The sequence below is a fragment of the Neolamprologus brichardi genome, chromosome 7 (genome assembly GCF_056152115.1).
Source record: "Neolamprologus brichardi isolate AB-2024 chromosome 7, ASM5615211v1, whole genome shotgun sequence".
Taxonomy (NCBI): Eukaryota; Metazoa; Chordata; class Actinopteri; order Cichliformes; family Cichlidae; genus Neolamprologus; species Neolamprologus brichardi.
Window position 1 is genome coordinate 49733786 of NC_142110.1, and position 16592 is coordinate 49750377.

Sequence of the window (16592 nt, forward strand, 5' to 3'; positions counted from 1 at the left end):
AGCTAAAGCCTGCCCCAAACTGTGTCACACAATAGGACAATGGTCCCAAACAAATCAGCAGATCAACAGCAGAAGGACTGAAAAGTAAAGAATGAAGTTATTTTAATGGCAAAGTCAAACCTGAGATGTCAAGCAGATTGAAATGCTGTAGTGGGACCTTAAGAGAACTGTGAAACAAGCGTGGGCCAGAATGTTTCCACAACAAAGTGAGAGACTGATAAAGGCATACAGAAAATGATTGCCCTAAACTAATTTCTGCTAAAAGTGGCTAAAAGTTTCCTTCTTTTTCACCTCATGTTACTATCTCATGGACTGGGAGCTACTTGTTTTTATCATTGAGTACAATTATATCAATCTGGCTGTTAGACATTAGTCTTAATAGTAATATTAAGCAGAATCAGGTACATCAGGATGATCATGACAGGATTTCTTCCCCAGTGAAGAGGTGATGTCTCCTGTGTAATAGACATCATTTATTAACATTTAGAACAATTTTGTTTACAAGCATCAGAAATGTTTAAAAATGGCAGCAGTGGCAGCAAGACACATTCTAATCAACAGACTGGTCCTCGCATGCAGTTTTACAGCGCAAGACATTTCAAGTCTTATTGTCATTATAAAACAACAACAACAACAACAACAAACAAACAAAGTGAGGCTTTCTTTTGGGAAAGGCTGAGACCAAAGAAAACAATGAGCAACAGTGTTTATTTCACTGAATTGGCTGTCGCCTATTTACAGCCAAGCGTACATTCATAGACGTTTTCTTATACCTCAGAAGTTTGTTTCAGTATAATTCCTGTCAGTGAACATTCATCATGATCGCATAACTTGAAGAACCATGAAATGAGAAAAGATTCACATCCACACAATAAGGCAGAAAATTAAATGATACTCTAGTGTCGTTACAATTTTAATGTTATTGTGCTCTTGTTAGAATTACGCTAATATACTGTAAAGAGGACTGCTGTTCATAGGAACACAAGTGCTTTGTCTCATATTTACAATATTTAGGTAAATAAACATTTTAAGTGAATTGTAATCTCAAAGAGCTGCCAGTTACAGTATATTAAGACAGTAATGAAACATCAACTTAAAAAAATATCACAATCCTTTATAAAATACTTCCAAAAAAAATTGGCCCACAAGTGCCTTTAAAGGATATAGTAAAGTTTGACTTTATGATCAGTAAAGTTGGGAGCTTTGAACTCATATGTGACGCAGCACAGGAAAGGGACTTTACGATATTGCCAGTGTTTATCTTAACTTCACCGTGTCTCGTTGTCTGACAAATACAGATTCTGTAAGTGCTTCTGATGAATAAACTGCATATAAACAATGCACAATTTTACCCCAAATCCTCACATCAAAACTCTCAGCTGTAAAGTTCAAATCAAACACAGCACAGCCAGACTTTTCCCCGGACATGTCCTCTTCACTTTCTGTCCGGGGGAATTTTCGTGATTGATAAAAATGTCCAGGTTTTCCTATTCCGACAGAGGACCCATGTGTGGGTGTGGGCAGATGGCCGCCCCTCCCTGAGCCTGGTTCTGCCGGAGGTGTCTTCCTGTTAAAAGGGAGTTTTTCCTTCCCACTGTCGCCAAAGTGCTTGCTCATAGGGGGTCATATGATTGTTGGGCTTTTCTCTGTATCTATGAAGCGCCTTGAGGCGACATTTGTTGTGATTTGGCGCTATATAAATAAAATTGAATTGAATTGAATTGAATGTGTGTGACGTCATCCCCGAACTGCTGCTTTGTGAGCGCTTGTTCTGCACTCACAGACGGGACAGTCAGCGTGCAGCAACGCACCTAATGATGTTTAAAAGATCCCAAAGCGCAAGTCCATCTTTTCAGATGAACTGCAAAAGAAATTTCCCTTGTACCGACCCAGTACTGGTAATTTTTACTTATGCAGATGAGGCATACCATTATCTGTACCATTTAAGTTATTTTTTTGCACTTGTTGACTTGTAAAAGCCAATATGGCATATTTCATTCCACAATTCAATAACCGCACAGAGAAGGTGCTGTTTAAATATGTTTCTTTAAGCAAGTTCTCCATGATTGAGCCAAGTGTCCTCTTTTTTGGAAATCAAAATATGGTCACCCTACACATGCCTGACAGGGGATTTATACTTCTGTGTTAAATCTGTATCTGCAGGTGTGTTGTAACCATAAACCCTTCTGAAACACAGGCTCTATGTAAATTTGCCTCAGAAGTGTAATTCAGGCATAAGAGTGCAACTCAGATACTCAACGAAATTTTCCCCTTAGTGATGCTGAATATTTTTTCTGTCTGTGTGTGTCTGCCTGTGAATTGTAATCGACTGACGGTTACTTGTATGCTTCGTGAAGTTTGTAATGAATGTTTGATCATTTACTAAAGTTAAACCTCATAGAAAATAATCAAAAATAAATATATATATTTTTTCGCATGTTAATCGAGAAGTTGTGAAATTTTAGGAAACATTAAAAAAAAAACTTTGTCTAGCTTTTGTATGCTGCGTCACATATTTATGTTTCCATATTCCAAACTTTGTTGATATGTTAGCAGCTTACTTTATGAAAATTCAAATGACACTAAGCTGCTTCTTTAACCGATTGTCCTGAATTGTTTGATATTTACTTTTACTCCAGCTCAAAGTTACTGCACACATGTTCTTCTGGGTGTGCTATAAGAAGTGCGGTCTTTTTGTAGAAGGTAAGTCTTAAAGGGATTCGTGAATTTTCAAAAACAATTTCAAATCAAGTTAGCTGCGCTATGGGGAAGCTGAAGCTTCCCACAGTTTGATATATTTTTCTGACAGACATTCATTGGGCATTGAAAGTTTGCTGACTGTATGAGGATTAATCCCATTAGAATATATTGTCCATACATTATCTGGTCCTAGCAAGAAGACAACTATGGAAACTATTTCACATAAAAGGCTCTTTCTAAAAAAGTTCTATGTAAGGCTTTAGAAACATCTTTACCAGAAATTTTGTTCAATTTCCTCAGACACGTTAAATGATCTTTGATGTATATCACATACTTTTTAGTTTGTATTGTATACATGTTATATACCACTGCATTTGCATGATGTACCTACAACATAAACACAGTCAGTGGAGGTACTGTAGGTTTAACAAGCTGTTTAAGTTGAATTGTGGAATGAGTAAAAAGTGTCTTTCTTTCACTTTTCCGCTGCACTTAGTCTCTTTGCTTTTATGAATGCCATCCCGTGTGTCCTCATGTGAGTGTTCAGGTTTCCCTCTGTTTCAAACATCTTTCCACACACCTTACATTTAGTGTTTGGTGTCCCATCGCTGTTCTCATCAGTAACATCGAACTGGTTCTCTCTTTGACTCTCCTCATCTTCCTTGCTCCGTCCGTTATATCGGCCAAGGCCTTGAGGCTCCTTCAGCCGGTGGACAATAAAGAGGTGTCGGGCCAGTGAGCGGTGGGAGGTGTAGCACAGGCCGCACTCTTGACACTGGTAAGATGAGCCGTCAGACTTGTGCTGAGGAATGTGCTCTTGGAACGCAGCAAAATCTTCAGTGGTGAAGCTGCAGACAGCACACTTGTGAACTTTGAGGATGTTCACCTTAAGCCTCTTCAGTGGCTGCGAGATAGTGCCCCTGGAGTTCAACCCTGGATCTCCTTCATCATCTTCTGTCTTCCTTTTGGGGCCGAGGCTCTGTAAAGGACATTGTGTGAAAGTTAGCTCAGAGATGTCATGAAAAAACAAAGAAGTGATTTCCTTCTAAAATTGTACCACAGTACCTTTTCTTTGTCAGGTAAAGCCTCCATGTTATGAGTCTTTCCTCCTACATCTTTAACTCCATGCATCAGTTGAATGTGCTGATCCAGCAACACTCTTTTAGTAAAGGGCTGACTGAGAGCTGGGCAGTGCCTGTAAAATCACAATTTAAAAAGGTAAAAGCACATTAAAAAAAAGTATTTCAGACTTTACTACGTACAAGGCACATTGCATTGTTCTGATGCTGAACTTTGTAAACCTGTAAAATCCCTACAAGAAAATGTGAGTTGGTCATGGAGACCATGGACACAAATAATTTCTTACTTTTGCTCATTTACAGAGTGAGACTTGCTCAGGAAATGTAAGCATACACAAACAGTTGCAGAGAAAGTGATACTCACGGGCAGGTGTAGACCTTCCGCAAGCCCTTGTGTTTGAGACGATTGTGTCGGCAAAGGCTGTGGGAGGAGCTGAAAGACTTGTCACACTGTCGACAGGGGTGCTTTTTCAACATCTGCAGAGGGAAGGGAAGAACGTCTGAGGACTAAATCATACAGACCTAGAGACTGTTTGGCAACTGCCTGGAAACCACCACTTGCTAGGGAAAATGAGTATTCCCTACCAGCTGCAAGTGGTTGCTAGCAGTTGCTGTGGCATTGATTGCCTAAGCACCTGACCTAGAGTCAGTGGCCCCTAGTAACCACTGGATGCTAGGGAAAAAGGTGTAGTCCTGCACCCAGTGGCATGTAGTTGCAGGAAGTTGCCTTTTGTCACTAGGTGAAACTGCTTGCAAAGAGGTATGTGATGCTGCACTTCAAACCTCGTTTGGAGTTGTTTGCATGGAAAATGGTAACTGCCATGAAGACCATTTGTCTTCAATTTAAAAGTTTCCCCTTTTGAAACATGTTGGTTGCAGTGGCAATGTGCTTCACTAAGAAGGTGAATGCTTTCCATTTCTGGCTCAACTCATTTATCAGCACTAAGCAAATCTTAAAAACAATAATTTGGCAAATCTTAAACTTTCTTATGAGAGTGGCAGATATTTACCTTGCCATGTTCTCGCCTCATGTGCACCACAAAGAGCTCCCTGGAACTGAAGAGGCTATTGCAGTCTTTACATGTGTATCCTGAACTGGGAGGGCTCTTTAAGTCTTCTGAACAGTTACTGTTATTTTTCTTTACTGACAAAGCTGAAGGTTTCTTTTCTCCCTTGTTTTGACCGTTGATGTTTCTACCGTCTTTGTTATTATTACGGGGGCTCTTGCTGTTGGTGCTGTTAGAATTAGTGGGCTTCGTGCTCAGTGGAAGGTTGATCCCCAGGTTTGGCGGGCCCTCCGTGGTCTTCAAGGTTCCATGTATGGCCTGAAAATGAGCCATGTGGACACAAAGTGTAAAAAATCTACAGTCTGACATTTCTAAAGTACAACTCATGAGATTAATTGGAAGTTACAGTAAAATGTTTACTTTCAAGTTAAAAATATTCATACAAAAATTAATCCTATTGCACAAAAATCTAACTATATATATTTTTATGCCTACCTTAATATGATCCAGCATGAGCTGTTTTTGTGCATAGTGCATGGAGCAGTCGGGACATTTAAACACTGAAACTTTATGATTGATTATATGCTGGTCAAAGTGTGTGTAGAGGAGGGACTGAAGAGTAAACACAGTATCGCACATGGAACATTTATAGATCATCCTGAAAGACAGACAGAGAAGTATTTAGGGATGGGAGCTGTTCAAATGCTACTTTTGGGTTTACATCATGCTTATAATTAATGTTGGTGCCAGTTCAATACATGTATCATGAAATATTCAACTTGAGGGACATTAAGGCCAAATGGGTCAAGGACAGCTGCTGCTGAGCGTATATATCATCAGAACTGTTAATGATGGGTGATGTGAGTAAGTAAGTGAAAGGTTACTGTGTGGAAAAAACAAACCAAAGCTAAGCCACCAAATCTAAAACACACAAATCCTACTACTGATGAAACAGCAAAGATAATGAAAGGCATTGGACGTGGGTATTGGGTTACATTGACGTGTGCCTGTGTCAAAGAAAGCTTACATACATTTATGTTGATGAGTAAACCATGAAAACAATTATTATATGGGTATATAACTGAGATTAATTTGAAAACCCAGCTCTGAAAATGTTAGGAATCTGTGTGAAATGGAAATACATGATAAATATTGGCTCATTTTGAATTTGATGGCAGCAACATTGGGGACAAAAGACTGGAAAAGCCTAACCCTTAAAACAAAAAGCTGGAGGAGTATCTTGTAACCATTTAGGTAACAAATTGGTAACATTATTTGGTATAAAGAAGTATTTTATAGAGGCATAGTTTGTCAGAAGACTGGCAGGGGTTCACCTATTTGCAAAAAATACAAATTGTGAAGCAGTTTTAGAATTAATTAATGTTTCTCAATGTAAAATTGTAAAGGCATTTGAATATCTTAGTATTTACAGTACATAATATGATCAAATGTTCTGAGAATCTGGAGAAATATCTGTGCACAAAGTACAAAGCTGAACCTCAATACTGCATGTCTGCGATCTTCAGGTTGTCAGACTACACTGCTCATTTACAATGGACTTAAAACTCTTATTGGAAAACATGGATGCTGCAGAGGAGAGGATGCCATTGATTGGCAGCGCATCTCTGATAGTATGCATTAGTGCCTATGGAATTAGCACTAATGCACAACAGTGTGGATTCATAGTAGAAGAGTCTGGATGCTGAATAGACCTGTCTGCAGTCCAGACCTTTAACAAACTAAAAACATTTGCCACATCATGAAGTTAAAAATAAGACAAAGAAGACCCAGAACTGTCTTCTCAGTTCCCAGATATTTTTAGATAGTTGTTAAAAGAAGTGGTAATTCTACAAAGTGTTAAACTTGGCTGTGTCCCGAGTTTTTTGGATGTGTTGTTGCCATCAAATTCAAAATAAAATAATGTTTTTCTTAAAATTGTACATTTTGTCAGTTAAAATATTTGATACATTTTTTTGTGTTCTATTATGAATAAAATATGGGCTTATGTGATTTGCAAATGATTGTATTTTTGCAAAAATATTTTCAGAATTAGGTTCTATTTTACATATTTTTGTAAAAGATAATAGATACAGCATGTGGAGACCTACTTGGGCTCGCCTGCCTTCAGTCCTGGATGCTGTGTATATGCATGTGAGTGTGTTCCCGGTGCAGACTTGAAGGCCATGGGACAGAGAGGACATTTAAAGAAGACCTCACAGTGAGCACTTTGTATGTGGGACTTTAGAGTTGTGACATCAGCAAAGATCACACTACAGTGGATACAGCTGGAGGGACAAAGAATGGAGAAAGGAAGAACAGGTAAGATATTGACTCAAATTACATTTTATGAATCAATTCAGCAGATTCTCCTAACAGAAACTTTGTTGATATGAATTCAAAATGGTCATTGACTTTGTGCCATCAAAAGTCTAGCACCTTAGTCTGCAAAAGACTCGTGTCAAACTTGGACCTGATTCTTGAGTTTATAGTAAAATATATGAATAAATATGCATAAATGTGTTTTAGGAGTTAAATATAAAGACCAATACCAGTTTTATATTGCATATTAAAATACACGATAGTTAACTTAGGCCCCAGTCACAAAGGCCTAAAGACTGGCTGGCAACCATTTAGCAACCATTAGTCATGAGGGGAAAAAAGCAGTTGCTGGCAGTTGATGTGAAATCAATAGCTGAAGCCCCATTTCTGCTGGACTAGAGACAGGTTGCCAGGACCACCAGGCAGCCATCAGTAAAAGTGTGTATTCTGTGAGCAACTGAGATGTGGGACAGTTGTAAAGTGAAATTGGAAGAATATATGCTGAGCTGAAAACCTTGTGATTTCAAACTTTAACCCAGGGTCCAGAGGTCAACATGAGGTTAGCAACTGGTCTCTATGCATGTGTGACTGAAGCTATAACTAGTATGTGGAAACAGCGGGAAATGACCAGCCTGACAAATCTCTATAATCACCTTTTACAGTACTAATTGAAGTAGAAATAGAAAATACATTTATATTTTTGGATTGTTAACCTCTGGTCTTGGGGATAAAAGTAATTTTTTTGTATATTGAGCTGATTTATGAATTTAAGTTAAAATTGAAATGTTCTGAAAATGCATTTGCACATAGTGTCATGTCTATGAAGTTGATAGCACTCTTAATTGATAAGCAATTACAAGTCATATCAACTGTAAAAATATCATCAAGAGGCCAAGAATGTAATAAAATGTATTATATCGTTGCAGATTTTACCTTCATGGCCAACTGTTCTTTTAATAACAATTTGATTGACCAGGGTCATAATTGAACTGTAATTACTCAAAGACAAACTTTCATTTTTAATGGCATGTAACTTGGGTGACTCCAACTGCGACAGTCCAATTTTTTCTCAGTAATCTTTGTTGTGAATAATATCACTTTTGGGGATATGGGATTGTCAAGCTGCAGATGTTTTAATAACTGTAATTAGAAATGACACTGTAAGTGCCACTTTGAATGGAAAGCAAGAACAAGAGACATTTTATTCTGTGTATGGCCACTTTCAGAAAATCATGGTGCAACGTGGCTTCATATTTTAATCACTATGCATATAAACATGTGGGTCTCAATAGCACATGTTTTGAAAAAAAAAAACTATGTCGCATAACAGAAGACAAAAATACAAGTTTATAAAGTTCTAACGCACCAGTAGCCGACTCTCCGAGTGTAATGCAGGCAGTTTTTGGTCACATGTGACTGGAAGTGGACAGAGCGACAACTGGCACCACACTCAGGGCAGATGTAAGGTGATTTGTGCTGGTGGATCCGCTGGTGTGACAAAAAGCTGCACTGATTTGGGAGAAGCATTTGGCAAATGGTGCATGTTTTCTATGGGATAAAGAAAAGACATTAAAAAATTGACTGTTTTCCCCTACTATGTTTAGAAAACTGCTTCCAGAATACATCATGTTATTTAACTAAAATATTATTAATGCAAATTAATATATACTGCAGATTAAATTATTTTTATATTTCTTCCTTACATGTATCTTGGCATTTACAGTCAACTATACACTCTACCCTTTATATAGAATGCCTTGTGTTTTCATAGCATGGTATTTTCTGCGGCTTTTGTAGAGATTTTGTCAAATTGACCGGAGTTGGCAAAAATAGCTTCCCTCATATCCTGTGGTGATTTACGCATTACATACACACCTGACTTCGGGGCTCCGATGCTTGTTGATAGTGCATTGCTAGTGAGTTGTCATCCTGGAACATTTCGTTACACTCCAAGCATTTTAAGCTGTGCCTGCAGAGCTTTGATGCGTCATCCTCCAACGGCATGGCTGCTACAACAGGTGCACTGCTTGGAGCTGAAATCACTGCAGGTTGGTTCCCAGCACCAGATACCTTGTCTTGCATTTGACCCGCAGGTGCATGTGCTTGAGTGGTAGTGGTGGTGCCATTAACGCTGTGTGGTCCTGCAGCTGATGTACCAATCATCTGATCTGCAGGGATGGGTTTTAGGATTAGGTGTGAACACTGCATAACCACCCCTTTGTCTTTGTGACCCCTAGCATGAGACAAGAGGCTGCATTTGTTATAGAACACTATACTTTTGGCACAGTGGTTGCAGGTGACCTCGATCCGCACACTGCGGCGCTCGTAGTGCTGTGTCAGGCTCTTCTCAAGAGCAAATGAATCTCCACACTCCAAGCACTTGTAGCCAAGTGAGGGTAGAGAGATACAGGCTGAGGTTGGTGGGGAGAGGTTTGGGATGTACACAGGGACAGGATTCATGCTACTCAGGACTTTATTGAAGGCATCCACCACAGAGCTTTGAGAACTAGTGAACAGTTGAACTCTAGAGACTTTCTTTGACTGCTGACTGGTGAGAATTGTCTGCTGTTTTGCTTGCTGTGATTGCTGATGTTGGGGCTGTTTGGACAAGGTGTGTTTGAGATCACAGGTAGCAGAGGACACTGTATGAGGCAGAAGGCTGAGGTTACTAAGATGGACTGTCTTTGGCACAAGTTTGGCATTTGCCAGACTAGAGGCAGGTACCATGACAGTCTGTTGTTGGATGGCATTAGCAGCTTTCAAGATAGCACTGCTGGCACTTTGTACTGATGCAGCAGGGATGACTGTTGCTTTAACTGTTGTGTTGTTAGCCAGCTTAAGGTTGATAACTTGGGAACCAGCTGTCTTGACTGCTGAGACTGGCAGGAATGCTGTTGCAACAGGTTTAATTGTCATTTGCTTGGTTATTTCAATTGAAGGTCCCCCTGTGGTGGTTAATACTGTGGTTGGAAGGCAATGTCTTGTTGGAGATGAAAAAATTGCACTAGGATTAGTGGTTGTCATAACAGATGTGCTTTTCTCTCTCTTTTTCAGACCCTCAGGATCAAATTCTGGAAGGATTCGGGTCACTGTACGCTTGATCTGTCCAGTTGAGGTTTTGATTGTTTTGATCCTGACCTTTGGGATAACTGGGGTGGTGTCTGTGTTTGAGGCAGGGGAACCTTTGCTGCTGCGTTCACTAGTCACACTAGAGGGGCTGTCTGGTTGTCTTGTAAGCAGTCTCTTTGCAATCTCCATGGCTGATTCCTGATCCTGTGGCTTCTCTGGGACTCTTGAATTTTCTTTGACCAGTGCTGGTTCTTGTTGTGTTGTAGGAGAATTCAAAGTACCTAAGTCTTCAGCACCACCTTTTTTGGCACTTAGAGCAGCTATGGCTGCTATACAAGATGAAAGTTTTGTTGAGGATTTGGATTTGACTTGTGAAAGGCTGGATGGATTACCAAGTCCCGATGACTGCCCACCTTCTTGGCACTCTTTGCTATGAGACTTGGGCATTGTTTCCTCAAGTTTCCCTTCAGGTAAAGTTGACTGAGAGAGATTCTTGAACTTACAACTTCTAAAAGTACCACTGTTATTGTTGTTAAGATCAGGCTTTTGGTCTCCATTTGTTTTGGGCTTGGAAAGACTTTCCCGTTTAGCAGATTTGGAGTTCCGCTCCCCTTTCCTAGTTGTGTGACCTCCCTGCTTGTCTCCTGGGTCTTTTACCTCAATTTTCTCATCATCATCAAACTCTTCTGTGCTGGAAATTGGGCTAAACTGATTGAAGGTACATGATTCATTGTTCATTTTCTGGCCTTCCTCTCTGGGAATTTTACATCCATTCTTCGTGTATTGAGCCCCAGTTGGTATTGTGGACACCAAAATATTATGAAGTCCATTGTGAACAGAAGGGAGTCGGGAATGGGAGTGGAAATGCCTACCCCTCTCTGATTCAGTCCCACAATGTTCACTTGTGTCTAGGTTTTGTGTGTTCTTCACAATGACACTGACACCGACATCATGTGCTGCTGAGGGGTGTTGGGCCTCATTCTCACTGTTAGTCACACCACCACTGGTTTGCTTGAGCTGTCCATCATGGTCATCTTGGTGGCCAGATTCAATAGCGGCTTTAGGATCCACCATGTCAGGGATGTCAAAGGCCGCCAGCAGGTCATCAAAGTCAGGCGTCTTCATATCTCCCATATTCCTGCTCCTGTTCCAGTGAGGTGATCACCCTGGAAAGACAAAAGTAACAAAACATTTTATTATGCTGGTCTTGGGAGCTACAACCTTTAACGCTATTGTAATTGTTCTGTTTACAAGAGTGTGCAAGTGTACAAGAATTCTGATCAGGTCAGTCTTACGATGATGGCATGAAGCTGGTCTTAAAAAATTGGATACGGAAGAAAATGTGTTTCATTTATATTTTTGTTTGCTTCATACATTAAATATAAATATGTAGAATTCAGTCCTATTTCTGTCATAACTTAGTAAGTTCACTGACTAGTTTTAGACAGGTACACCAGGTTGCACCATCCACATAGTGTGTAGATGTGATGCTGTGATGACATTAAAAGCACTTTGTTATTAAATAAATTAATACATTAAACAATAATAATATTTCTCCTCTTAAATATCTACATGCTCAGTACTTTATTACATCATTACAACATAAAGTGAAATAAACTAAAAGTATACCACAGTGCTAATTATGTCAATTTTAGCTCTCGTCAAGAATTTGCTGAATTATGGTATTATGCCTCAACTATATATATGTATATATGATTTTTCTTTTTCAGTTTGCACTGTTCAGCTAAATTTTGTCTTGAATAATATGAAATAAAATGTTCACAATAAATTGGCTTAGTTAAATAATTTGTTTAAATATAAACAGGAACACTATGTGTCTGTTTATCATAATCAAATACAAATCAGGAACATATTCTTGGCAGTCAGGTGAAATGTTTTGTGTTTTGAACATCTTTTTTTTTTAGGAATCAGCCTTTATTTTTATTACAAAAACAATTTAAACAAGCTATGATGGGGCCTGTCTGAATGTAGCCTGTTATGAGTGTTGGGGACAAAAGGGACAGCTATGCTGCTCTGCTTGTACGTGCAGCTGAATCAGTGCTGCTGTTTCATCCAAATCTACAGGAGCCAAAGTTCCACAGACAGACCCATATCCTTTAACCTGGACTTGGATTGCAAAATAAAGAATTCCCCATGTAATCCATATTGTTCGCTGGTGATGAAATGACAGAGAAAAGGAGAAATCTTATGGGGGGAGAGGGCAGGAAACATATGCAGTGAGGGAAAAATGGCTGCTGAGCTGTGTGAAGCTGCAGCAGAGAGAGAAAGGCCTGGTGGAAAGAACAGCTAGTCGCAGCCATGACAGGCAGAACAGCTTGACGTAGAAACCAAGTGAAGGTTAAATGCAGGCAAATATGTCAAATACACAACATAGAACCCATCTTGACAACACCAGTTTAATAGACGTGCATTGTTAGCACTTGAAATCGACACAATGTGTAAAAGAGTACTAAAGTCTAATAAATAATAGAGGAAACATGCAAGTGAATCAGCAACTCCTCACCCTCTTGCCTCCGTCCCTCTCCAGCCACTAGCCAAACCTTCTTTCCTTCCTTCTTTCCATCCTGAAACAAACAAAGTCACAATACTACTAACCCACAAAAGCCATCCACCACCCCACCCTGCCTGGAAAAAAAAAGAGAAAAAAGTCTTGTTTCTTCCCAGCCAGGCAAAGGCCCAGAATACAGGCTCAGGTTACATCCCGCGATCTGGTGAGTGATAGTGGTCTTGGTAAAAATCGTCCTTAGTCATTCTCTGCACCACTCGAGCACACAGACATGTAAACAGACAACAGATAAAGCATGCTCCTATGTGTATGCATGTGTGTGTATGTGTGAGGTAGGATCTAGGCTGCAGATTCTCAAGACTCCCAGCCAGCCACGTCCCACAGCACTCGTCCCTTCCCAAGTCTCACTGCTCCCCTCACACTGAGCTGTGCTTCGGCACGCTAGCGCTCGGACATCCAGCCAGCATTTAGCAGGAGAAGCGGGGTCTGTGCTTGTGCTATGGTTGAGCTGTGAAGGTCTGCCATGAAGCAGCCTAGGCTATCTCTATCCCCATGGAGCACAGAGACAGCATTGTTCCTGTGAGCACTCTGACTGCCTCAAACCGGTTTCAGCTGGTTCCGGTCACCCAGCATAAAAGCCTTCTGCTGCAGACAGAAGCAGTGTGCTCACCTCCCAGGAAGCACTGCAACAATTCTCACTAAACCAGGTCCATATTGTCAAAGATTTTATAAAAGAACAAGGATTGAGCTATTACCATTTCACAGGTGGACACTAGTCTGGTTGCTTGCACAGCTTTGAAATCAAGCCAAAAAATACAAATAATGGAGAAGAATATGATGATTGGTTTGAACACAGATGTTGGAATAAAAAAGTAATAGATGCCAACAAGATTTAAATGGTAAAATGACATCCAAATGAGTCTTTATGATAGCTGCTTACTAATGCACTGAGAAGAAGAAGGAAGTTTAAACAATAAGGATAGTAGCCAAATCTTATACTGCAACCTTGGCCTGTTCCTCAGACCCATCCCTCAGTACTTTACCCCCAATCATGATAGCAACCCCTCTGAAAACTGAAGACTTTGATGTGGCCCCTAACAGAATTTTTCCTATCACTGTGATATAATGACAGGAAGTGTAAACAAAAGTAAACATGGGCAAACAGGCCACTACACCACAGACACACCCACAGAGACGCACAGGGACATAGACATGCACTGTCATGCATATATATATGTACATATGAAAAGGTAAACTTGGCATACCCTTCTCAGATTTTTTTTCCCACTCTGAGAGATATTGAGTGGAAAAAAAGTCTTCCTTTGGAGGCCTCAGCACCTGCCCTTACTCAGCCCCAACCACTTCAGCTTCCATCCTCCATCCTCAGCCCTCCCTTCCCCCACCTCCCACTCTCCTTCCCTGGGTCAGTCCTAGCTTTCAGTCCCAGCCCAGGCCTCGTATTATCCTGAACCCCTCGCCACCACCACTACGGCCGTGCATGAAGGGACGGATGGAGAAAGGGGGCAGTATTCAGCAGGCGAACCAGGCCTTTTGTCTCTGCCTGTGCAGGGGTGGGGTGGGGGGAGGTGGTGAGAGGACTCTCCACTTTGGCTCTGAAACAGCAGCAGCTGGTGCAGAGAAAGAAGAGAGCGAGGGAGGGAGGCAAAAACACAGGGAGGTGGGGGAGGCGGAGAGGAAATGGAGGAAAAGGAAATGAGCGCGAGCGTATAATAAGGGTCTGATTTTGTGCACCGTGTTCATATATTTACGCTACAGAACACAAATATAAGTCAGTAAATGATGTTAACACAGGATCACTGCTGATGTCCATGTTCTGATCCTGCACATTTTTTTCCCAGTGATACATAACACACAGAAACAAAATGTATAAATAGCCCAGGCCTCTGTTTAGGCCCAACTGTCGGTCTGTGTGCCGCCGCCACCGAGACTCTTGCCTGCATTTTTGTTGTTAAACATTAAAGCACTGGCATTGATGGTCAAACAGCTGCCCAGCTTTTAACGGCACACAAAATATTCATGAGGTGTGACTGCAATCTAAAGGACGATGGCTCCTTTTTCACGTCTGCAGACATGAGCTCAATCATCCTGATCTGATGATTCTTCTAGCCCACACAGCAAAGCACAGAAATAACATACCAATGACAAGCTAATCACAAGGTATAACATACAACATCGATGACAAAACGTGTGATAAAATTGGTGCGCAAAATCAAATAGCTCATAACCTACCTGGCAGACTGCAGGAAGAGGCTTTCAGCAGAATAAGACTGACTGTCTTTGGCCTGCTACCAGTCCTTGATACATCTGGCAGAGCCACCAAAGGCAGCCTCGAATGCTGCAGCTTAAACTAATTATTCTTCATTATGTAAGCACCATGCCAGATTTATTCGTCAGACAACACAAATGCATTTTTTACACTGAAAGGGGAGCTGGAGCTGAGAATGTATATTATAAAAAGGCCCTCATGGTTCCTCCTGTCTCTCTACACTGTGACAGATTCAGTGCAGGAGAGGAGGCTGAGGTTGCTCCCCACCCCCTAACACAGACAAAGTCGCATGACGTCATGTTGTCTCCATTCATGCAGGGCATAAGAGGAGCCGCTAGAACATAGGTGTCAAACTCTGGCCCGCGGGCCAAATTTGGCCTGCAGCCTAATTACATTTGGCCTGCGGAGCCATACCAAATTACTATTAGAGCTGGCCTACTGGTATTATACAGCTAATATATATATTGTTTAGTATTAAGCTTTGCTTGTTCCATATTCAGTTTTTCAGCAAAACGTGTTTGAGTCCATGAGAAAAGATTCCTTCTTATATCTGGAGGAATAAATATATTTCAATAAATATTAACGTTAGCCCGCGACTTTGTTCCAGTTTAGAATTTTGGCCCACTGTGTATTTGAGCCCCCCCAGATTTCCTGTTTGAGATATTATCACTTGAATGTGTTTTCCCAATGCTTTAAAGGGATGCAGAATACACGCCAACAATGTATTCCTGTTTTGTTTGACACTTTTTCTTATTTCTATCATGTAATTATGGAGTTACATGATATAGAGTATATAGACTGTTATAAGTGGCAGCTACAAAAACACCTGACTACAGTATCACTTTACAGTAGGTACAACTGGGAACTAAAAATGAATAAAGGACATCCTAGTAGATAATGAGTGCTTCAGTACTTCCATATAAACTGTGCAGTATGCTGTGTTTTTCTTTTCTATTCTTTTTTTTTAACTGGAGAACCAACTGGAAGATATGTTCAGTGAATCATAGATAATATTTGTTCATGCATAGTTCTAGATGAACTCTTTTATCTGCTTCATTTTTTCTGGATCATTTAGTGAAACATGGTTGTTACTCAGTAGTGTCTCATTATTTAATGATTATGTCAGCAATACCAACTGTTTATGTGTGCTGAAGAAAACTGAAGCAGTAAACCTAGTAGATAGTATACTTTATTGCTTATATTTACAGATAGGTCCATAAGTTATTGAACACAAGTGTTGTGATTTTTAGCTCTGCACACCACCATGTGGATTTTAAATTAAACTATCAAGATACCATGAAGCGCAGATGTTTAAATTCAAGGTGTGTTATACATAAGAAGTACTTGGTCAGGAGAAGACACGCAGTTTAATGTTCAGGAATAGCCTGTTCCTTTATCATTTCATAACAAATTAACCCTGTAATGTCATGTGAATGGGTGTGTGGCAAACAGAGTGTTGACCCAGATGCAGGACTTAGCAGACTGACGTAACTCAAAACCGCAGCTTCGTTTTAACACTGGTAAAACTGGGCAGGAAGCAAAAACCAAAAACAATATCTGAGCTGAACAGGAACAAACTGACTTGAGGCTAAGCAGACGGCATA

General features: G+C 40.4%; 2 protein-coding genes across 5 annotated transcripts in view; one reads left to right on the forward strand and one right to left on the reverse strand.

Moving 5' to 3' along the window:
• The window catches only part of grp (gastrin-releasing peptide), a 40653-nt gene that overhangs the window by 11557 nt on the left and 12504 nt on the right, over nt 1-16592 (forward strand). The gene's annotated exons all lie outside the window — the stretch shown is intronic.
• znf532 (zinc finger protein 532) lies at nt 159-15198 on the reverse strand. 4 transcript variants are annotated; one of them, XM_087843772.1, is made up of 11 exons: nt 14952-15198; nt 13967-14329; nt 12699-12759; nt 8981-11340; nt 8472-8653; nt 6895-7071; nt 5282-5444; nt 4790-5104; nt 4144-4256; nt 3766-3895; nt 159-3679 (listed from the first exon to the last, which is right to left on the reverse strand). In XM_087843772.1, the coding sequence occupies exons 4-11, from the start codon at nt 11306-11308 to the stop codon at nt 3176-3178; spliced, it is 3912 nt and encodes a 1303-aa protein (XP_087699898.1). In that variant the 5' UTR covers nt 11309-11340; nt 12699-12759; nt 13967-14329; nt 14952-15198; the 3' UTR covers nt 159-3175. The 4 variants fall into 4 exon arrangements, with proteins under 4 accessions (XP_087699898.1, XP_035762920.2, XP_087699899.1 ...); XM_035907027.2 differs by lacking the exon at nt 12699-12759; XM_087843773.1 differs by lacking the exons at nt 12699-12759; nt 13967-14329.

Excerpts from the sequence above, each read along its gene's own strand:
- znf532 (XM_087843773.1), bottom strand. The coding sequence starts at position 11,308 with ATGGGAGATATGAAGACGCCTGACTTTGATGACCTGCTGGCGGCCTTT. Across the intron at positions 8,654-8,980 it reads CATCGGAGCCCCGAAGTCAG|AAAACATGCACCATTTGCCA; the intron begins GTGTGTATGTAA and ends TTTATCCCATAG. Across the intron at positions 4,257-4,789 it reads TGAGGCGAGAACATGGCAAG|ATGTTGAAAAAGCACCCCTG; the intron begins GTAAATATCTGC and ends TTCCCTCTGCAG.